General features: G+C 43.9%; 2 protein-coding genes across 5 annotated transcripts in view; both read right to left on the reverse strand.

The window, feature by feature from the left end:
- Positions 1 to 3,110: 3,110 nt before the first annotated feature.
- On the reverse strand, positions 3,111 to 12,032 carry LOC126915936 (uncharacterized). Of its 4 annotated transcripts, none has more exons than XM_050721079.1 (7): positions 11,895 to 12,032; positions 11,594 to 11,767; positions 11,411 to 11,512; positions 11,219 to 11,314; positions 7,115 to 7,171; positions 3,925 to 6,162; positions 3,111 to 3,627 (listed from the first exon to the last, which is right to left on the reverse strand). In XM_050721079.1, exon 6 carries the CDS (start codon positions 5,790 to 5,792, stop codon positions 3,930 to 3,932), a length of 1,863 nt encoding a protein of 620 aa, XP_050577036.1. In that variant the 5' UTR covers positions 5,793 to 6,162; positions 7,115 to 7,171; positions 11,219 to 11,314; positions 11,411 to 11,512; positions 11,594 to 11,767; positions 11,895 to 12,032; the 3' UTR covers positions 3,111 to 3,627; positions 3,925 to 3,929. The 4 variants fall into 4 exon arrangements, with proteins under 4 accessions (XP_050577036.1, XP_050577038.1, XP_050577037.1 ...); XM_050721081.1 differs by lacking the exon at positions 11,895 to 12,032 and having other exon boundaries at positions 3,925 to 5,849; positions 5,917 to 6,162; XM_050721080.1 differs by lacking the exon at positions 11,895 to 12,032 and having other exon boundaries at positions 3,925 to 6,865.
- A 3,692-nt stretch (positions 12,033 to 15,724) lies between these two features.
- LOC126916651 (sex-regulated protein janus-A-like) overlaps positions 15,725 to 24,134 on the reverse strand; it is a 63,974-nt gene continuing 55,564 nt past the window's right edge. Inside the window, exons 4-5 of the mRNA XM_050722659.1 lie at positions 16,983 to 17,110; positions 15,725 to 15,926 (exon numbers count right to left, since the gene is read on the reverse strand). Of these exons, the coding sequence (XP_050578616.1) occupies positions 15,837 to 15,926; positions 16,983 to 17,110 (218 nt within the window). The 3' untranslated portion in view covers positions 15,725 to 15,836. The remainder of the gene's footprint in view (positions 15,927 to 16,982; positions 17,111 to 24,134) is intronic.

A 24,134-nucleotide genomic window follows, 5' to 3' on the forward strand; every position in this document is an offset into this window, starting at 1 on the left:
CCGACCGATCTATATTCCAGAATCGATTTTCGATCAATTAAATAAGCCAAAGTTACACGTACGTATTCGTATCCTATTAAGATAGTAAAGACAGCTTTAAGAAGAGTATGACGAGGAATTTTCAGTGTTTCAAGTTTCGTAGATAAAACAGATATAGATCTTTGAGTTACGAGTTTCTGCAGTACCAACCGATTGCCTTTCCGCAATCGCAAATGCAAAAGATCAAAATGATCGAAGCGATTATACGTATTATATTTCGTGGTATATCGTGACGCATCACAAAAAAAAAAAAAAAAATCGTAATCGTTCGATAATCCTAGAAAAGATTCTTTCATCGCGGAGACAACGAGGCGAGACAAGTATTTATGGGTTATTGATGATACGGGCGCTTTCAGAATCTAAGAAGATCGTATAATAACGTAATTAACGGCGCGCGTTGACAAATTGAATCGACGGCGAATGTATTCTTTTCATCGTGACTGTACGTCGGTGGTCCTGGTCCATAAATATTTCATGGCAGTCGGGCATCCCTGTGTTCGTGGAAAATCGTAGAACGTTCAATGATCATCCCCCCGATGTGGCAGCCGCGCGACACACCCTCGAAAAATCTTCACGAGAAAACCAACGAGGAACCGATAATCTTCCATCGATCAGTATCAGCGAGGATGGAAGGAAGCGTTTCTCGAAAATGGAAATCCTAGTTAGGCATGAAATATGAATGGCGTGAAAGGTTTGTCTGAAATAGTCGAAAAGATCGTGCACTTGCCATTTTTTTAGATTCGCACACCACGTCACTTTTGACAACATCTTCAAGGTGTACATGGTTACGTTTTTTTAACGCTGGAATTAAAGTGATGTAATGAAAATAGATAGACGCGTGTAATCGTGTTTTTATATCGATAGATATCAACGTCAATTTTATCGAAAATCGATCTGCATGTTTCCAGCGATTAATTTGCTAAACCAAAACCATTTTCTTGTCGGACGATCTTACGAACGAAAATATCCAGAGAACTTGATAAATAAAATAACAAAGGAACCGTGTGTGTCCCTGGTGTACAAGGAGCCTTACACCGAGCTCTAAAGCGTACAGTTCGTTTCCATCCCCGTGAAGATTAGTTTGCAAATTCTCATGGATTCTCGGGAAATTTGGAGGTGCACGGGTGCCGAATCTCGATCTGGAAGAAGAGCGGACAACGTCGGGGTTTAGATAAGCGCCCCTACGGGAAGCCATTAACCGGGGAGAACGGCGTGAAAGCAAGGAGGATATTAGAGCGATCCGGCGATTGGCTCCGATGCAATTTCGCACGGTACGCTGGCGGCACGTTGGGCGAAGGTGTTAAATTCACTGGATGTACGTCGGACGAGCCATTCTGGGGTAGCCGACAAATCCGATCGTATTTTCATCGACGCCAAATTGGCAATATCCTCGCCGGTGACGATTCCTGAATTATGCATCAGCCTCGGGGACAGTCGCTTCGCTTCGCTTCGAAGTTTATCCATCCCGCTCGTTTCCATCCGCAGCCTCGACCTGTTCGACTCTCTTCCACGCGGGGAGTTTTCTGCCCTCTCGCAGCTTCCACCCTCGCGACCACCCCCGACCCCAAACACCCTCTGCTGCCTTCTCCGCCGCCTCCACCACCTCCTCCTCCTCCTCCTCTTTCATCGTCTCCTTCAGCTACGCTTCAATCCCCTGTTCTCGTTCTCTGTCGCGCTCCCTTCCTTCGGGCCCTTTCTCCAATGGAAACGTCACTTATTGGTCGAACGAAAGGGAGGAAAAAGAGAGGACACCCTCGAATCCGACCAATCACGGTGAACGTCCGTGATAATACTCGCGATATTTGCCACGGTACAGACTCGGGCAAAAGCGTCCCCCGCTTCAGAGATCGCGACCGATCGAAGGGATCCGCTGGGAGAAATTTCAAACAGCCCTCTGTCAAACACTGTGATCCTCTTTTAACGTTGTTTATACGGTAATCATTTTTACGAGACTCGGATCGTATCAAACAGATTTATCGAACGGTCAGGTTACAAGTTGAAAGGAAGTTTCGATTCGTCGAACGATTATCGAATATGTTTTACGTACGAATAAATTCGAGAGTCTCTGGAAAGAGTGGAAGAACGAGAAGGAAAGTAACGAAGCGTCTGAAACGAACGAAAAAGAGAATCCATGGATGATAATCGAATCGAGCGTTTGGAAACGGCCCTTAAGCCTTTACGAGAGGGGACAGACAATGGAAGGTAAAAGTAAAGCGTCGTTCTTGGAACGAAGGGCTGCTCACCCCAATAATAAAATGATAAGAACCCCGGTGTGTCTTCCCTCCTTCTCCATCCTGCTTTCTACCCCCCACTTTCGTTTCCTCTGACTGGAGCCAACTCGTATATAAATGTCGATATTATTGTAACGAACCGCTTTTGATGGCAATTTCTCCTTCCGCGTGCTCTATTGCTCAGACGAGCCCACGCGATCGGACACTCGCAAATTCGTTGAATCGACCGAGGAATTTATTGTTTCCGGATCGCGCGCGTCGCAGAAAGGACATCGACGCGACCATTCCCGATCTCGAATTCGATTCTCCAACCTTCGCCGGTTATCTGGCGAAAAATCTTTCCGATCTTCTCGTTGGTACGAGGTTGCTTAGGAACTCTGACGTTGTATCGACGCGAATGTATCTGGTTAACATTTTCATCGCTGTTCATAAATATCTACTAATGATAAATTAGTAATTAGAAGTAGCATTTTCATAGAAACTCTACAAGAATCTGTAACTGCGATGATCGTTTCTAAGATGCGTTTCAAGAAAAAAATTAAAGATTCATCCGTCCGATGGATAAAGTATGGATGGTTAATTCGAATAAAAAGAATCTGTTATTGCTATTGGATTTATTCGACGATTTTCTCCGTTTCGTTGGCGGAACGTTCGCCTTGCGATCGAGATACGTGGCATTTGGGTCAGGTTACAGGGACGAGTACTACATGGATTATTTTTGTTGCTGCGTTTTCCCGAGCCTAGTTCACGCGACTATCATCCTCGTGTCCTTTTATCTTCTCTGCAAAGTATCGACAGTTCTCGGCCACGAGGCCTATCCAAATTTAGACTTGGACTTCTCTTAGAAAAAATAATCGAATGTATATCGAGTGTCGCGTGGCCGACGAGGCTGGTTCGTCGTTCCAGCCGAGGTTAGAGTTACGAAGCTCGACCCTCCAGCGAGGTTACGAACGGACGAAGAATTTTCGAGACGTCTGCCACGTTGTACGACGGCTTTTCACCTTCCTCGCGATTGTCGGGGCTGTACGTGACGAGACTCGACGGCGCAACGAATGAATTTAAGACGAAAGCGCGACGTCAGGCACGCGACAAAGAACACACACGAACAAGTCTGCTCGTTCGCCCTCCGCGTCTCGTTCCTCGGATCTTTCCAGCGGTCACAGACAGGCCAAATAGGTGAAGGACAATTTCGATCGGCGCTAGATCGATCCTCGAAGCGAGAGCCAACGAACGAAGCGACTGAAAATATCGTTGACGAACATCGATCCAGGAAATCAACGTCAGATAGACCCCGTGAGAAACTGCGATCCTCCTCTGGCTTTTCCATTTTCACCGATTGTCCGGATATTCACTTTCTCTAGAAGTTTAAACGTTAAAAGAGTATTACATACGGGGCAGTAAAATAAAATATCGCCTGTCTCTCGACCGCTTATAGCTTCCTAAATAATAATCTGAGGATTCACCTCGAAAGACAGTCGCCTAACGATTGTACAATTTTCGAGGAAAATAAACGTGACACGAAGATTGTTCTATGATTATCCTTTAGAGAGCTACAACGGTTCAAACATCGACGATTTTATCGCGTAGGATAGTTAGACCGGATATTTTGAAACTTGGCAGACAGAAGCGCCACGCTCTATAGAAAGGCTCTTACCTGCGCTATTTGTCCTTCCTCTGCTTCCTCTTCTTCATTTTCTTGGGATCGCAAGGCTTGCGCCTCTTGCACTCCAATCTCTCCGGTGGACAATAAAACGGATCTTTGCAACAAACGTATTTCTCCTTATGCGGACACGGTGGCAGCGTCGGCTTGGACGGTTTAACCGCTTTTGAATCGTAACAAGGACAAGGTCCAGGGTGCATTTTCGGCGGAGGTGGACAAGGGCAAAGAATCACCGGGTCCGTCGGTGGTTCAGGAAGAGGCGGCGGGATGCAAATTTCTTTTTTCGCTTTACCGGACGTTCGAATTTCGACGCACGATTCTACCTCGTACTTTGCCTCAGGAACTTCCGGACAGGGTTTAGGCGAGACAAACTTCGGGGTTGGGCAAGTAGTCGGCCCGTATTCCATTTTCGGCGGTTTAGCGATTTCAGGCACCTCGCACTTTCCCTTTGGTAGGCACCTGTCGTCACACTCGTCCTGTTTCTCCTTCTTCTTCTTCTCCCGCAATTTTACCGGCTTTCTGCCGGCACACACGTCCTTCTTCTTCTTCTTCTTCTCGGGCTTCCTCTCGCAAGCTTTCACGCAGCTGCGTCTCTTGTCTTCGCAAATGTCTTCCAAATCCTTGCAACTGGGTGGTTTCGCTGTGGATTTCCTAGACTTGTCAGACGAACCGAGTAACGTCGAGTCGACGTGGAATCTTCTGTAATCGATGCTCGGAGGCGCGAACCTAGATACCGCGTGATAAGTAGACATCCTCCTCTTCCTCGGCTTATTTCGGTTCTTCTTTCGCGGATTTTTGCTGCTATTTTTGGGACAAGACGGGACGTCCTTGGGACAGGAGACTTGCGGTTTGGCGACTTGTTGGCAAGGTGGACAGGGTTTCGGGCATGGACAAGGTGGTGGCGGTTTAGGACAGGGGCAAGGACTGCACGGTGGCGGAGGTGGACAGGGTGGAGGTTTGGGACACTCCGCGCACGGTGGACAAGGTGGACAGATTCTGGGTGGAGGAGGAGGTGGGCAAGGAAGCGGTCTGGGACACGGAACGGGTGGTGGACAAGGTGGACACGGTGGTGGAGGTGGACAGTAGGCTGGAGGACATGGCGGTGGACAAGGGCAAGGTTCGCAAGGCGGTGGCGGCGGACACTCCCTTTGTGGTGGACATTCGGGACACTTTGGCATTTTTGGACACCTGGGTGGCGGTGGTGCGGGAGGTAGCGGACAGGGTGGCGGACATTTGGGTGGTCGAGGTACCTTGGGTGGCGGTGGAGGCGGCAACGGAGCTGGACACTTGGGACACTTGGGAGGCTTGGGTGGTCTCGGAGGCAGAGGACACTTTCGATAGCATATCTTCGGCGGCAGATACTTCTTCTCCACGGGTTTTTCACAAGGCATGGGACAAGGGGGTGGACAAGGTGTTTCAGGCTGCGGACACTTGGGGTTCTTCGGGCGTGGGCGAGAGCACGGTGGAGCGGGTTGTACGCATTTATCCTGTGGGATACACGGCTTCTGTCGTTGGTACGATTGTCTGCAAGACCTTCTCCGCGAATTCTGGCCTTTGCTACAATCGGGAACTGACTTGGAAGAGAGTTTGGAGGGAGGACGAGGTGGCCTTTTGCCGTGCGCTTTGCCCATCAGGATGGAATCGTTTCGAAAGAACCTCGCTTGCTCTTGCCACAAGCGTCTCGTCAATCCTTTCGATAAACGCACGATCTTCTCGCTACCCTTCGATAGAGCGGGTGTGGTGGTAAAGTTCCTCGCGAACGCCAGGCTCGCGTTAGGTATTCTCGACGACGGCCAACTGCGCCCATTAAGAACGTACGATCCCAAAGAGTATCGACTTCTGGTTCGGAAGTTACCAAGCATCCCGGTGGAAAGCTTGAGAAGAGGCCTCAGCAACGGTGTGTTTAAATCGTATTTGGCCTACGATGCAGACAACAGAGATTTTGATCGATAGAGGATCGTTTAGTCCGCCGCTATCTCCACGTACCCTCTGTCTCTCGGTGCGCGTGACGCCCAATGCCTAACATTTTTTCGTTTTGCACGGTTTCTTGGGTGGACACTTAACGCAAAACGGCTTCTTTTCCGGCTTCGGTTTCGCGGGATAGCCTGGTGGACCCATGGGCTTACAGGGGCCCTTTGGCGGATGGCAAGGGCTCTTTATCGGCCAATCCGGCGGATCCTCGCCGCAGTCCGGCTCGCCCAATCGTAGCTGCCGCCTCTTTCTCCCTACACCCTGGATACATCATATCGCGTTTTGCTTAGGTCTCTCGTTTCTCCTTCGATCGCTCGTTGCAAACGCCTTGCCTCTGGCCCACCTCCCTCCTTCGCCCACGACTGAATCGAACGTGTATTACGAATAGAAAGTAAAGAATGACGGTTTTCGAAGGAGATGGCTATCACGATCGCAAGGCGAAATCCGCGGCGAAACGATATTCTATCGACGACGATCTTCTATAGTAATATCAGACGAACGATGGGTAAACGCATAGGCAACAAATGTCTCGTATCTTCGATGAATTTCAAGCGGTTGCCATTTAAACGCTTAAACTAAGGAGAATCGATGGGTCGTTCTTCAACGACAACGACTCGAAAAGATCCTTAAACGACGTGCCATCGTACGAACGACTCCGTGGACGCAAATCCATGTCTTCGTCTCTGGAAACGCGTTTATTGGGGAACTCTTTCTGCAGTTGGCCATAGTCTAAACCGATCTCGTCCTCGTATTCCTCGCCTTGGGGGAAGTAGTCGTCGTTGCCGATTCTGTCCTGTTCCAAGAGTACCATGTCTCGATACGAACTGGCGAGACCGTCGAGGATTTGGTTCTTCGTGACGTGGTTGAAGATCGAGTTAGAGGTCATTGACAAAGGGCCCCTGTTTCTTCGGTCCGAGGCTCGCGCGCTCGATCCCTCGATTCCGAGCGAATCGATGCTCGCCCTCTGCGGGGAGAGAGGATGATCCGACATTTTCGATTGATTTATTTTCTTTTTCTTTTTTTTTTTTCAATTTTCACGATTAAATTTGGAAATGAGGAAGAGGCAGAAGGGAGGTGGAGCCATAGCGACGAGTAACGGTTTCACGCGCTGCTCGATCATCGTTATCGAGTGCTCGCGACCGATTCGAGAGATGATAAACTGTAATGTATTAAACAAAGATACTTTGTCTTTTCTTTTTTGTGTGAAACTTACTTGGACAGCGTTACCGTTCGGATGGTGTCTGGCCAGGGTGTCTGGCGTAACCTGCGGCTGGAATTAAAAGTAAAGCACACAGATGGATTTTTTTGTACTTTCTTTAAACAATCGGTGTACGAAAGAAAGACGTGTGGATAAAATGGAATCGAGCTATATACGTGACTTTCGAAAAATACGTTTATTCACGTTACAATAACTTCACGCACGCTACATATAACTTTCGTTCGAATATTCCAAGATATCGGGACAAATATACGCGAGAATACTCGCGGTTAGATAACCGACGTTCGATAATTTCGGAAGATCTCGTTACGATAACGACACGAAACGTCAAAGGCATCCGAGTCGAGAAGACCAACTTTCCTCGTCTTTTCTTGCCGACTACCCTGCGAATTGATAGAAACGTCGTTCGACTCGTCCGTCTTACAAATATCCTTGTAATCAGAATCGTTATTCGCGTTAATTTTCGAGTCGAAGGTAGAGTATCTTCGACAAGATCCGCGTCCGGTTCCACCCGATTTATCGTCGTCCTGAGGACATCCCGGTGCCCGAATCACCGGTGGACACTTAGCTTTCTCGCTTTTCTTTAGCTTCTCTTTTTTCTTCGTTTCGTAACTGTCCTCCTTCTTCTGGCAACACGTATCAGCCGTCGTCTTCTTCTTCTTCTGTTGCTTCTTGCACCGTTGCCCGTGAGTTTCGTCGTTCCAAAGTTTGTCACAAGGATCGTATTTCGCTTCTTCCTTGTACTTTTTGCACGTTGGCCCGTGGTGTTCCTCCGATCTGCAAGGTTTACAGGGATCCTCGACGTCTTCGTCACAGGTTGGCTGCTTTTTGCACTCGTCTCGTTTCTTACACTCGTCTCGTTTCTTGCACGCTGCCGGTTCGTTCTTCTTACCGCAACTCTTAACCGCATCCACCCCTTTGCATTTTCTCTTTTTACATATTTCATCTTCCTTTTTCGACTTCTTCTTGCCGCAGATTTTCTTCAGTTTGTCTTTTATCGACGACTTGCAGTCGCTGTCGCTGGGCGAGAATAAAATAGAAGTTTGGGTAGGGTGCTTCAAAATCGGTGCCACTTCCACGTCCGTGAACAGAGACTCGAGATTGTACGAAACTAGACTCGATAGCGAATGCGATCTTTGTCCGTTGATCTTCAAATTCTCCAGGAATAAGGCGATCTTGGACGATATCTTTTGTCTCGAACCATCTTCGCTCGTATCGTTTTCCGACTCGCTGTTGCTCGTTGTCGTCACTCCTCCCTCGATTATGTCGCAACTAGAACTCTCCGCCGACCGTTGTACCATCGTTCGATTCTCCAATCGCACGAGAGATCTCAAGTTCTCCACGATCATCGAGCTCTCTGTTCCTTCCAACGGACCGGCGGCTAAATCGCTTACGGAAGTCGAAACGTTCGATCTATTCTCTCGATAACTCCTCTTTCTATCAGATTTATCCCGACTCGATTCCTTCGGTATCTTTCGATTCGCGGCGCAATCGATCCTGTCGATTTTCCAACCGCCCAACTTGCTGTAATAATCGTGCGCGAGGTCGTTGTTCCGAACCTCGAAGAATCTCGAGAAGAAATTCGTAAGGGGTTTGCGTCTCTGTCGAACCAAACCGTACAACATCTTAGGCTTTTTGTCCGACAAAGCAGCCGGAATCGTCCAGTTTTTCGACTTCTCTACGTTGCTCGATCGTTTTTCCACTTTAGTCGTCGTTTTCTCTATGATCTTCGATTCGTTACACTTTCTCGCTTCGTTTCTCTTCCTATCGCACCTTTGCATCGCCGCTCGATTCTCGTTGTCTTTAAACAATTTCTTCTTCATAGTTTGCTCCGACGACGTCGTGTTCAATTGTTTGCCATCCTTCTTCGTCGAACGATTCTTGTTATCCATTCTCTCTAGCATATGGCTGTTCTTCGTCGTCGTGGAAATTTTCTCCGTGTTTCTACGTGTGCAAGCTTTCTCGAAATGCGCAGCAAACTCGGCGATCGGACTTCTCGAATCTAATTCGCTTTTAACGTTGCGAGATAGCGCGATGTTCGAGTACCATCGTCGCGTAGAAGCGACGTCGTCGTTATTAGAACGAGTCTTGACAAAGTAGTTCACGAAATCGGGAAACTGTCTACAGATCTCGGAAACGATGCGGCCACTGTGCTGGAACGTAGCGGGCCCCATTTCACCGAGAACTCTAGCACCTCGCAGATCGTTAGCGCACGCGTGGTTCCCCTGAGAACAGAGACGGAGAGACGATTTCAAGGTCGTTGGCTCTTTCCATCAAACGTTTTACATTTCTTTTCTATACTTTTCTCTTTGGATAATTCCTCGAGGTAAAGGAGGGGATAGAGGATGGTAATTAACCCTTTGACAGTGTCGTATTACCGTTTTACCTCTTTACGTTTAAACGTTTTGACTGCCACGCTGAAATCACGCGTTTCGCTCAGAAAGCCACGGCAGTATTTTTGTTATTCAAAGCATATAATGGCAAAATAATAATAAATCGATGATGCGAGACAACGTTCTTCCCCAATGGACCGTCTATCTTATTGGTGGTCACGGGTGACCACAGCGGCGCCTTGATAACGGTCGATAGCGACATATTACAACAAGGCTTCGTTTATTTCAACAAACCATTGGCATTCGTTATTTCGTCGCGAGCAAAACGTGCAGAATATATTGTTGATATTAGTAAACGGTATTTGCTCGTTCTATATATAATAGCAAGGTATGTTCACACTTGCAACTTCAATTGTACGATTATAAAACAGCATTTGCGATTATTTTCTAAGTTGTGTTTAGAATAATATTCGTAGATTCCTTTTCAAAGATTTGGATGCAAACACAGTGCACCGTTAGATGCAATATTTGTTCCCTTTTTTTTTTTTTATCGATGTTCTAATAAAAATGTTTAATCGTTCAATGGGGCACTTTTTATCTCAAAGTATCTTCTATTTATCGGTTATATTGAAAATGCCCTAACTGTCAATTTTCATACAATTTTTGCGATTGTAAGAAGTCGAAGCGCTCCGGTTACCGATGACCACCGTGGCGTTACAGGAGAAACCGTGGCCGGTCGTGTGCGACCAACGTGACAGTCAAAGTGTTAATAGAATTCCAATATTTTCCTTCGCCGTACAAAAATTAACTTTTTTCCAATTTTCAAACAAATATAATAATTGCTCTAACGCCTTTCGTCAAGATTAGCCGCAGTTTTTATATCACACACGCAAAAATATATTTGTCTAATAAGCGACAAGCGTTAGAATGGAATAAATCGAGCAAATCAAAGCTTCGGCTATATTTCCTCCGACCACGCTATTGAAGGATTAACACTTTCTCCAAGGCAAACTTCGTACAACAAAGAAGCGTAACGCGATGGTCGATCGTAAGGAATTTTAGGAATTTTAACAGCGAAAGGGTTAAGTAACATCACAAATACTTGGACGTTTATTTGGCGGATTTAACGTGTTCAAAGCCCCGTCCATCGTCTCTCGTCATGATGCATTTTCTAGGGGACAGGGATATGGGAGAAAGAGGCGCGCGACGCACGAACGTGATCCGCATGCCGTTAGCCGAGCAACGATTCGAGGCAAAAGCAATCCCTCGATGCTTTCCCTTCTTTTTCTTTTTCACGAGTTACATCTACACCCACCACCTTCTGTTTCGTAACAGAACTCTAATCGACGTTCTTCTTTGATCTTTGGAAAATTAACTTATCGTGTCGACTCGAGCCTCCGCGACGTTGCTTGTATTTCAAACTTTCGGAACGTCTGCGGTCGTCGAGTTGCACCGCGAGAATATAAACGCGCCAACTCGTCTTTGCTCTTTTCGACCATCTTTCCAAGTATAAAAATCACACGAAACTCTGTCAACCGGTGGAATATTTTAGCGCCGCCTCGTCAGCTTCTCATCCCTATCCTCCTCCTCATCCAATGGTCGCCATCGACGCGATTACAAGTGGACGAGACGCGCCATCGCGTTTAAATCGTATTAATACACGCGGAACTCGACTTCGTTTCAAGTACCGATTTACGATGCAAACATGTTCGACCGAAATTTTGTCAATCCTTCGGCGAAATACACGTTAAACAAAGATTCTTACCTGCGATTCCATCGTTGGTCCGGCAAACCGATTTGTAGCGCATTCCTCGGCGATGGGCAGCTGACGCAGGCTTCTGACGAGCTCTTCGCTCGCGTTCTTTGTACGATACGATACATTAGTTTGTTTTATTTGTTTTATTTATTATTTATCTCTCTCTCTATATATATATATTAGTAGAAAATGTTGAATTACCTGGTTCGCATTTGACACACGATTCGAGAAGTACGATGTTTGCAGATGTTCGCCGCTCCTATTCGATCTCGATTTCTCCAGCATCGTCAGCATCCGCGAATTCTATTGGAAATTTCAATTCAAGAGATTTCAGTAGGAACGCGATCTACGAACAAGAAGATAAAGGAAATACGAAAATCTTACGGCGGTATTCGCGGCGGTGTTGCTGTCCTTAAAGTGCTTGATTTGCATCGGTGTTAAATATCGTTTGTTTAACGCGGCCACGTCATACAGTGCGAGTACGTCGAGCTTCGAGGTTCGTTTCAACATTTGCGAGAGAGATTGTCCTAGTTCCCCTGCGCCTCCAATCACCGCCGACTGTACGAACGATTCGAGTATGAAAAGATATTTTCCATTTTTTAACTGCGAATCGTCTGATCGACAGATGTCTTTCAGCCGAAGACGCGCTGTATGCTCGATTTATCTTTCATAGTATTCGAGATACCTTGATGTTCTCTTCACCAGCATGATATTTTCGCTGACCGATAGTTTTCACGATGGACTTGGCGGCCCGGGAAAACATTGTTATTCCTGTTGGTGTATTACTGGAAATTTTTGTAACGCCTTCATTGGGCGCCTGACATGTCCAAATTGCGACTAATGGGTCTGGTTACCAAGTGAAACGTTGCATTTGTTTTCCGAGATCGTTTGACAGTGTGCATCGGGAAAAACAAAATCGTAGCTCCAATGAACACGTTTGCAATGGATCCGAGAGCCTATTGTGTATATGCACATAATCGTATATCTATTTCGAGGAAGAATTTTTCTATCTCGTACCATTCAAGAAGTCTTCCTTTGAGAGACACGAAAAAACGTTTAAATAATACGCGCCTTTGAGAATTCTTTCAAATGCAGCCATCTGGCAAACGCGTATCAAATGCGTACGTCATCGTAGATTAGGTCGATAATGAAGCGCGCGAAACAGTAACCTGCGTTATCGTTGGAGGAAAATAGCGCGAAGCCGTGCTTGCAGATTATTTTATCGATCGAGTTACTGTTCCGTCGCAGATACGCAAATTAACGTTTTATCGACCGAATCGGAACTTCAATCACCGACGAGGTACGGAACGAACGTGACACCGGACGTTCGATTCTTTTCCGTGCTTCACGTTTCGTGGCTCGCCCCGTATCATATTCGTATCGCGTACAACATTATCGATTCGATACAGTAGTGGTTTGAATTGAAACTAAATTCTCCTATGAAATTAAATAAGGTACAGAACAGGACATTTCGCGCATGAAATGTAGAATCGTCTGCTTCTGCGATGTACTCGATTCTACTCCAATTGTGTTAAGACACAACCGATTACCAATTAACGTCACATCGAAGCTCGCTGTAAGACGTAATTCGGACAAGTTCCGCTCGTTTCCGCTCGACCAAATTGAAGATTGCTTTGCGATGATTTACATAAGCGAACGAGATTTTACTCGAATCTTTCGCCGACCGTGCGATCCTTGACATTTTGAATAAACCAAGATGCGACACATTTGAATCAAGTTGAAGCGTATCGGTGCCGACCGATATTCTTTATCGTTTTGTCTCGAGTGTCTTATCGTTTATCCTTAACTCTGTCCATCTACCACTCCTCATCCTTGTCACATTCGCAAGTTAGAATAAGCGAAACGTCAAAAAGCCAGAAAAATGTCGAATTTTCTTTGCAAATATTCATCGAGAATATAAATAAACGAATCTAAATAAATGTCTGTTTGAAAATTCCAAGAATTTGAGGTCATTTTTTAGAATTTTAGCGAGTAGCTATAGTATAGAGTATAGTGACGTCGTTCCTTGCATTTTTTGCGATACTCGGAGTATCCGAGTCGTTCCCAAGAATTTGTGCCACCTCCTATGCCATCGTGTTCTCCTGGTACGAAATCGTCGTTGTTGGTCTAGAACTTTTGAAGGAACCGAAAAATATCGACTTTTCAAAATTTCAAAGAAATTCTTCAAACATCACGTTATGTCCACGTTATGTGGCGGAAATTCTGAAAATTTCCTCAATCTGTAAGAAATTCCTCGAACTAATCTAATCCTGACCAGGGCTGTTTTTTCGAGGTTCGAGTTTCCGAACTTTGTTTCAAAGTTCCACCGCGCTACTTCTCGTTAAAGCATTTAGATTGGTCACTGTAGAATCGCCGGAGAAACTATTAAACGATCAAGCAGTTGATTAAGTTTGACCAAACGTTTATTGAAACGTTTTAGTAATGTAGAAGCACGTAAATTATACAAATTTCACGACTCCATCGTGAATATCAATATGACGTAATTGATATAATGCCGTCCGTCTTATAACATTCATACGAATTAACAATTTATAAAATACTATTTAAAAATAATTAATCTACGCAAAAATACAATACTTTCTAACTTATATACGTCCTGCATATTTTACTGTATTGTTATGATTAAATACTTGTAAATTATGTTTATAAATCTATTTGCAAGCCGTTTTAAAACTATATATATATATATATGTAGGTACATATGGAGGATTTGAAAAAAAGAGGGTGTACAGATATAGGTCTATTTAACACCGACAAGGTACTGGTATATTGAATTGATAACGTCGTATGCGGAAATGGTATAGGGGTCAGACCGGCCAGAAAACTCCCAAAACATAGGATACGGGAAAGCGCCGTATCATGGGTTTGTATCAGCATAGAATCGATTTTCTCGCGGCGATTTCCTTACGGACGTTACGAGTTTACAATCCGTTGACCACGAGACGATATGGTCGAACGTTAAGTTCGACACACGGTAAGACACCTGTATGCCGATCGTACAGCACGGCCACACGGGTGGTTGCCTGGTAATAGGCGCGGAACATGGTTGGATATCGTTTAAGATTTATATCGTGTGCCGAATCGTTTATACAAAAATCCTGGAGGACGGGCAGACTCGAGCGTGCGTCGTTCGACCGTAGCTTTCACGGAATTGGAGCAGACGTGGTTTTATGGTGCAACTCGAGAGTTTCCACGTTCTCTGTGACAGGCGATACGAGTAATCCCTATTATCCTGGTCGGCTCTACGATTCTCGGAGGATAGCGCAGAGGATATGTCCGCGACAGTGGATTCGTACAGCCAGCGAAAAAGTTTCTAAATTGATTTTTACGACAGGCGCACGCGTTTTCGCCATTGAGCCGTTGCCGAAATTAGCTTAGCGAAAAAGGTAGCTAACGAAGGTCCAGATTCGTGGCCAACGAATAGCTTTCAACAGCATGCACATATGTCCTCCCTGTTGCGTCGTTCAGGGGCTGTGAGCGATGGTCTTGCTCGTGATTCACATTCGCCAGCACCGAATCTATAATTTCCACTTGTTTCTACTTGCTCGAAAAAGAAATAAAAATAAGAACCGAATGGAATATTCAAGCGTTAATAAGAACTTTTGTTCAAAATCTCGTATTCAGCGACGAAGAACGTAAGATTGCTACAACTATTACGAATGTTATATGCTACGAGATACACGAATATAATACAATGGTACGCTAGGAATTGCTAACGCAATGGAGATAATAACGCAATAGAGATTTCATAAGAAGAAATTAAGCGGAGGACTCGGTGATACGGGTTCTATTTTATTTTACATTGTAGCCTGGTCTTCGACGTAGCGGAGAGGCTGGCATATTTGGAGGTCTTGTAGCTTGTCCTTGGATGACTGCTGATATCAGGCATCCCCGATGATGATAACAGGGGTCGCGTTCGCGTACCTCGGGTACGGAATACGGAACAGCGACAGATACAAAAGTTGTTAGGAATTATATCGATAAAAGAGCAAGACGTCGGGTAGGTTGCCGTTACAAACGTCACATTTATTTCGTAGCTCGGTGATACAATCAATGACGAATCGTCTGTGATAATTCCTACGTCCGCCATACGGAAACGCAAACAGCGTAAGGAACCCTCTGGTTTTTCTTGGCAGTTCGGTATTTCGTAAACCAGCACGCAAACTTCCATATAACGTCACGTCACTCCTGTTCAAACTTAATGCTTCGATTCGAATTTTTCGCCCATAGCTCGCGTTCGGATCGTTCGACGAAACGCTTATCAACCAAACTAATTTAATTAGGAAAGAACGCAAGCTCGACGGCATCAAATTAACCGAATCGAATGAATTATCAATTAGAACTGGTTACATCGATAAATTAATTTCGTAGCCATTTGAACGAGTAGATTGTTAGTCGCAATTAGCAATTAAACGACGTATAATTAAACGTTTGAAATCGTATTAGCTCGTGTTACCGCTAAATAGGAAATGTAGAGAATCAAGGCAACGGTAATAGAAGCCACAGAAGCTCTTTATTGAATTACATTATTACAATGAAAAACATTTAACGCGTTTGAATACGTCTCTCGTTGTGCAATGCGGAGAACAAATCCTTCTTCGGTAATTCATGATTCGTCGATATGAATGATCGTGTGGTCGGGATACTTCTTTTTCAGTAGACTCACGCTCAATTCGTGATCCGCCATCCCAAAATCCTGAAAATAAAACAGATGTTTTTTCGTTTCCGTTATCAGAGATGTCGTAAACCGTGGATCTTCGCAGCTTTCGAATTCCGTATAGTGCTTTAATCCACGAAACGCAGGAACGACGCGGAACGATCTGTTTCCAAAGTACACTCCACCCTGATTCTTGGAATAAAGAAAGAAAGGCACGGTACCCGCAGGCAGCGTTAAAATTGCTTCCCCTCGAGGTCCCTCCGACCAGATTCGGGAAAGCCATTTTTCCAAAGTCCACAGCCCTTCCCAATAAACTTCGTTCAACCCATCGAATATCATGGCTGCGATGTGATAAGGTTTTATGCGAATTTCGCTGATCTGATCGCGCGCCTACTCCATCCCAATCTTGAAAGTGGAATAATTAGTCTACAATAACGGCCGTTTAAAATCCGGAACCCGGTGAACGATCATCGGCGCTTCAAGTTTTCCCTGCAAACACAATTTCAGGCGAAATTCGATTTTATCTACAACGCTCGCTGATTTACTTTTCATCTAATTTCGATTCAGCCTTGAGCTTCGCTCAACGAGAAAATCTGTACGATTTATTAGTTTTATCGAAGTTTTCCCGATACATCGATGTGATAAAATCTTCGTTCATTGCTATTAGGTCATCCGATAAGTTCGTGCCGACTTTTGTGTATACATTTCATGCGTCGATTTATAAACATACGGCGATAAGGGGCCAATGCACTTGCAAAATGGGAAGAAGCTGTACAACGAGAGGGGGATTACATTTTTTCGTGAAACTGAAAGGTATGTGAACGATCTTAACATATATAACCGCTGGAAAAACGGAACGAACTTATGGGGTGACCTAACATCATCGATGAGCTTTCCGGCTCTAGACGCGACTAAAATTACATAACGAGAAGAAAGTTGGACGAGCCTGATAGAGAAACGTCGATGTGAACGATGTTGGAGGTAGAACATTAGTAGGTGTCAACGAATTAGTAGCAAGTAAAAGAATAGAAAGTTGTCCGAGTAGATCGAGTTAGACAGAGAAGTTCGTTAGATCTCGTTAATCTCTTGACTTACTACGGAGTATCCGTAGACTTTAATGGTCTTCTTGTCCGGGTCGTGCTCTATTTTTCCACCCCCGACGCACGAGGTGCGCAAATCACGAATCGTATCCACTTTAAAGGCAACCTCCCGGTAAATTTCGTCTAGAACAACAAAGAAAGAGGATGCGATTAGTATGAAGGTTAATTTAAGAATCAAAATTTGAATTATCATTCTTTTTCTATTTCTTAAATCGATTTCTCGTATAATAACATATCTTTAAGGACATATTTAAAGGAATATACAAATAATATAGAAGGGTGGTGCGAGGATCGCCTCGAGAGCTGTTTCATTATCTTCTGAATACAAGCACAGTACTCTTGAACTAATTTTTTCCTGCTCTTACTTTAATTTAAAACAGGAAGAAATTTTCTTCCGTTAATCGGAACGATGTATAGACTATTCCTTCAAATTTTGTTAAAGTTTAATGTTTCAAATTAGCGTTAGAGTTATCCAAGTTTCATCGGTATGATCGTGAAAGATTTTCATCGCGTTATAAATAAATCTTATACGTTCTCTATCTACCAGTAACATTACGAACAAAACTTTTCTCTCGTAAAGATATGTTTTAACAAAATAGTAGCTTCGTAAAGCGTTCTCGATAAACACGTTCAGTTGTTATAAAAGCAATAACGCTTAAGATGGTTGAAAACTTTTGCCCAGTACTATAACTGGCCGAGGTAATCCAACGACGATAACATTTTTACGAAGGCATTAAAACAAAGAAACAGGCAGTCAACGAACGAAACGAAAGGGAATTCGATCCAGTCGTTTCGTCGCATAATGCACCGATTAAATCTTTACAGCTCGTAGACTAGTTCCGCTTCGAGAAATTTTATTCCACTTGAAAACTAGCAAATTAAGAACCGTCCAGAGTGTTGATAAAAAATAAAAACAAAAAAATATAAAACGCGACAAAATTTGGAAATAAAAAAAGCTCGATGTCCGTCGGGTTTGAGAACGAACATCGAGTCGATGGACCATTCCCTATGCGCGTTTCCGTTTGCCATGTAAAAATTGGATTCCTCATTGTGCAATATCTCGCGCGAAAATTCATTTCCGCGATCTCCGCTCGTCGATGAAACGGAAAACCGATATCTTTCTGATTGCTAGAAATTAAATAACCGTACGATCACCAGTTATATATATAATATATAAATGGAAGATCAACATTTCCATCGTATTTGACGATCCAAAACGACTGACATTTCCAGTCGGAAGTCGAAACGAAGGTTCCATTACGGGTTCCCTGTTTAATTTCGCGGTAACGGCGCGAAAGTTTCCCTCTCGTTCATGACTAACTAATGGAATAATTCGCGCCACGCGTACCGAATAAAGTCTTGGAATAACCGAATTGATCGTACGCCTGCACGATGCGTCGCAATAATCTCTGTACGTTTCGTCGCAAATGTCGGTAGATACGCGTCGTGTCTCTTAAGACACTCGCTTCGAAGACGATGGAGTAAAAAACAAAATTACGGCTCGGCTAAACTTTCGCTTCATCGTGCATCTTTATGGACGATACATTGTGGACTTTATGCATTCGTAGCGGCACGTGGACGGAGGACGATTCAAATCATGTCGTTGTTTTGCCTCGGAGTATCAAGATCGTTAGGATACACGTGATGTAATAATCAATAAACCGTGGAACAAAGACGAATTCGAATTTTCCGACTCTCCCCCGACCGGTATAACAAATAAACGGACGTGATCGCGAGCGAATCGGCAATTATACACTGTCTTATCGAATACGTTTGTACGGCCGTGTCTCGCCATTATTTATATTTACTAATTTATTTAATTCTTTTAAATATATCAGACGGCTTGCAACAGCAAGTTCTTGTTATTCTGTATTACAATCCTCTACACATTTATGACAGATGTAGGTAAAAACATGATTTCGAAACAACGGTAAAAGTTATATGCTATATGCAATAATACGTCTTCTGTATATTTAAACAATTTAAAAGAATATATATATATGTATATGTAAGATCGTAAATCTGGGGATAATTCAGGGATCGATTCTGTAGTCTGAAAATCGAGTTTTTATTACGAAGTAATTAATAAAATACAAGAATAAACAACAATTAATATACGTCTATAACAATAAATAACAATAATTATATAAACGGGAAATAACAAGTCTTTAGTACAATGTTTACCTGAAAATCGAGAATCGATTTTCAACGTCCTGAGCTACCGATCTTTCTTCTTCGGTCTTTAAAATCTTAAATAATTATTCTGTAACCTTGTCTGTCTCTAATGTAACTCTCTGTCCGTCCGTTCGGGAAAAACGTGCTTCTTAAAATGGTCGTCCGTAAAGCAAAAGAAGATCGGTCTGTCCCCCCACCCCCCCCCCAGCCCCTCCCTAATAGGCTAGCGAACTGTCCTGTTTTTGCGTCCAGGCTTTCAGGACATAAATTAAAATATCGTACATAAGCACAGCGCAACAGCGGCTTAATTTTATCTTATTTAACAATAATAATCTTAAAAAAAAAAAAAAAAGAGAAAAGAATGTAATAATGCATGGCTACGTCGTGCCGTCGCGTATCGGTACTTTTGCCTGTACCACCCTACAATTAGAATTCAGCGTTTATTCTGGAAAAAAAATCATGTAAAAAAAAATATGTAAAAAACCTGGAATTAATAAACAAAGTTAAAAAAAAAAAAAAAAGATCGGTCTGTCCGTGAAACACAGCCTGTCGTGCTACCCGTAAAATAAAAAGAATCCCTATCCTACATGAACTCTAGGGAGTTTATATATATATAAACTCCGTGATTTTTCAAATAAACCTTGTAGCTATGTTTAAGAACTCTTGATAAGGTTCCAACAGTTTTTATATCTGCCGTAGAACCCGATCTACCGTCTAGATCGTAGACCAACGGAAGTAAAACGTAGCGGCACTCGACGGTAAAATTCATAACGGTTTCCGTCCAGTGAATCCGCTACACAAAAACCGTGTTTACAGATAGATGAGTTTATTATAGATCCGACAACCTCAGGCGGTTACCGAAGGTTAATCAAAATCCGTCGTTTTCGTCGTGATCATATGCCCTCGAGTCGACTACCCGAAAAGTCGAAATTCGTAAACAAGGTCGAGAGTTCAGCGTCTGTTGGCATCTTTCGAGAACATCTTCGAAATGAAAATCCCAACGCCTTTTGTCAACTGCGACGGTTATAAATATAGCGAACAGGGTAGCGAGGCATCCTTCGTTATCGAGCGACACGAGCAGTAGCAGCTAAGTTGATACTTCCCTTGCGCCGATATATTCGTAATCACGAATCAAGCCAGCAGTTGTGTTATACGACTAGTGTACACGTAGGGTATACTTTAATAAAATATATAGTTAAATATACTCTAGTGTTTTAAACCTAAATCGCCTACATACACCTCGAAAATACTTGAAAACGAAGGTACTTTCAGAACACATTCCGTGAAGGGCGAGGTTAATCCAAAGCGCGGCAAAGCTTCGGAATTGAGGAAATCTTCGGTCCAGAAAGATGGGGAGATTCGGGTTAGGTTGGGGTTCTCTGTTTCACAGAGGAACAACTGGCTCCGCGCAAAGACCGCGTTACCGAGTCGAATTCCGGTTAATCAAAGCGTGTGGTCACGACGAGCTTTGTGAAACGTAAACACGTGGCGACGCTCGCAATCCGAAGTTTCGACACGATCCAATTCTCCTAGAGGAGAATCCAAACGGAACGCGGAAGTTTGAATCTCTCGGCGAATTATCATCAAACGCGCTAAGTTACCGAACACGTTGGCCGTTTTGAACACGATCATAATCTCTATATCGATCACAATCGGCAAGATTTCTTTCTTAAAGATCTTTCTTAAAGATTCTCATTTCGAAGGAATGCGAACGTCGCATCATCGAGAGAATCGAATCCGACGCGGAGCGAATCAACTCGTTTAATTTCAACGAGCGCGTCCTATTTATCTTTTCTATCGATCCTTGTGCGATATCGATGTCACGAATCTGCATAGTAAACATAGTATCGAGCAAACGAATTGCAAACGCACAGATTGTTTGCTTTTTGGAATCATTCTTTAATAAAACTATCCTTATCTGCTACTACACGTGTGTTTCTTTATGCAATGAGAATCCAGGTTACCGATCCGATTGCCATCGTTGTTTCGATGAGGAAGGTTTTATATTATAGTTCGATCTCCAAAGGAAGAAGACACGAAACGAATGAAAATTTCGCCCAGACCTGTGCATATTTGTGCGTGACCCTCGTTTCTTTCGGATGGAAATTATTTCCTCGTAGGACGACTGTACTTTGTAATTAACCCCGGAGAAAAAATAACTTTCGTCGTATTCTCACGCTGTGAAACACACGTCCTACGAAGAAGTTTGTAGAGCGTCGGTCGTAAATAATTACGAAGAAGTTCGGGACGAGGTTAGACGTCAAGATTGGAAATAAATGAAGGGAATTATTGAGTAGCGGGAAATCAATTATCCAGATCCGGGAAGGGAAGGGAAAAAAGAAGAAAACGTGACAAAAGAGCGGTTCTCTGTTGACGTTGGTTGTATACTCGCGGGAATCGCTGATGACAGAACACCCGTGCATATTAAACACGATTTCATTGTCCGACGTTCAGACGACGCACATAAATTTCACAGAAACGGTGGACACAGAATCGACGAAAAAGCTCGGTCTCGCTTTGAGATTGAAAGGGATGAAATATCGCTATGAATCGTGCAGTAAATTTATAAAAAAAAGCGGGGGAGGGGAGAACAACGTTGTCGAGTGGTTTTCTTCGGTGCTATCGACATCGTTTTTGGATTGGACGAAGAACCGGAAAAGAAAAAAGAATAGAAGGAGACTGGTAACACGCGTGACAAACGAGGCGACCACGTCCCGTCCGTAGTAAAACCTTGACGGAAAAACGTTTATCTTGACCCATCTAAACGCAGCGTATCCCATTAATTCCGTGCTCCCGTTTTTCCAAGTTTCGACGCGAGGCGGAAACGGCCCGAGTACGTCGACGCTGAATAATGAAGAAATAAAAATGAGAAATAAAGATAGGACTACACGGCCGGTATTGGATAATTCTCGTGCGAAAAGACTACGGGTTATTTTAAATTTATACCGCGAGCTTTTCCTTGCTGTTGGAGATGGCAACTTCGTTAACATAGCGAATCGCGCTTGACGCGATCACCGTCTACAAATTTTGAAGCGAAACGTCCATCTAAATTCTACCATTCGTCTAAATACTATTAATCAGATTTTCGACTTTTCTCTCGTTAAAAAATCTATCTTCGAGTCAACCATCGCTGGATCCGCAGTCGGTGGACAGTGGATGCGTAAATCTGTGATTAAAATAAAGGCTGTAGCGAGCGATGTCGTTACAAAGCGCAACGGCATTTATAGGCCACCAGAAGATCGACGACGTGAATGTACGTTGTATATATCAGCCGCAATATCAGAAAGGGGCGAATGGGGTGAGTTGGAAATTACCAGAAATCGATAAGGAAGGGGTATCTCGGTCTCTCAGTGGGTACTAAAAGCACGGCCGGGTAAATCGCTAAGTGCGAAACACGGTAAAGGTAGAGGTCCGAGAAGATTCCGGTTGCTAGGTGAAAGAGCCCTGGCTTCGCCGGAGTTGGTTTCCGTAACAGAAAAATCTGTTTTGATCCTTCGTCGTAAATATACGATAATATACGTGGTTCTATTCAAGATTTCTCCGCAAACGTTTGTTAGACGGGATCTTAAACGAGATTTTAGGATCTAAACAATCGTAAATTCGTCGTATCATAATTACCCGTGTTCGTACAAAGAAAAAGTAGAAACATGTTTGCTTCGATCGTTAGAAATACAAAGTACGAGAAAACAGGAAGAATCAGATTTAACTATTTTTGTATCAGTCTCGAAACGTTTATCGATTTCTATATCTGAAAGGTATCGATAAACGTCAACGATGAGTTCATGGATATCGTTATGTTATCATAATGGCAATTGTATCCTTCTCCACGAAAAAGAAGTCGCTAGTCAAAGCAACAGAAGACGTTTTATCTGATGAAAATGGCATTCGTCTAAGGTGTCCACGATGAAAACCTGTCCAGAAGTTTCGATAATCACGCCGGACGATATTGTCGAGCGCGAAAACGCGCAACTGATTTATGCAGGTGAGACGGGTCAATTTCGCCGTCACGAGCCTGCAGTTTCGCAACTCAAGATTTATGGTATCGATTTCCACACGCGATTCGATGAAATATCGTCCTTTCGGCGAAATATCACGCAACAAGATGAAAAACCACGATTAAACCAGAAGAGAGGACACAACGATCGAATCTCCGGTCCATCCATCGACGAGCACCGCGAATGTAGCTTTTCTCCAAGGTTGCTACTGCCACGGGAGAGTGAAATAAAGCAGGAAATGGGACAAGGAAATGGACTGGTTGATTTCGTTCGCCATACGAACGAACATCGCGCAACTCGGGAATCGTCGTGATTTTCTCTCTTTTTTACGCATGGACGTTTACGAACGTTTGACCAAAGCAAATCGTCGAACGAGAATTTTGCACTCTGCCGTGCTGTAGCTTCAGCCAACCTGTCGAAAACGTTTCATCAGAGACAAGCAAACGCGATTGCAGCAGGCTGCGATTCAGCCGACTCGAACCACGGTCCAATTATCGGCGAGCGAGTTTGTAGGCGTGAAAAAGGTCGAGGGAAGTTAATTAGGACGGTATAATCATCGCCCTCAAGTTCATTATCCCAAGCAAGGGAAAAAGGTTGTAACCGTGAAGGGATATGGCCGTCCTTGGGATGTGAATTCGTCCGCGACACGCTCAATGCCGCTTTCAAATTTTCGAAATTAAGGTCCGATGCCACTAACACTCTGGCGATATTCATTTGCAATTAGCAGTTTTAGGGGACACGCTCGCCGGATTGATTAAGTCGTGAAACGAGGAGCGGAAAATGTTGGCCGTGAATTAAAGACGGATATTTAGTCGATGATAAGTTTGCTAGAATTTTGGGGCTCGTTTCGCAAAGTCTGGAAACAACATCGTAGGCCGCTTAGAGAACCCGGAAATTTATACCAACGAGAGCAAAGTTGCAATTTAAAATAAATCGGACGAGAATCAAAGTTCATCTAGAAGATTAAAGGTTATCGT

Source organism: Bombus affinis, chromosome 5, assembly GCF_024516045.1.
Source record: "Bombus affinis isolate iyBomAffi1 chromosome 5, iyBomAffi1.2, whole genome shotgun sequence".
Classification (NCBI taxonomy): domain Eukaryota; kingdom Metazoa; phylum Arthropoda; class Insecta; order Hymenoptera; family Apidae; genus Bombus; species Bombus affinis.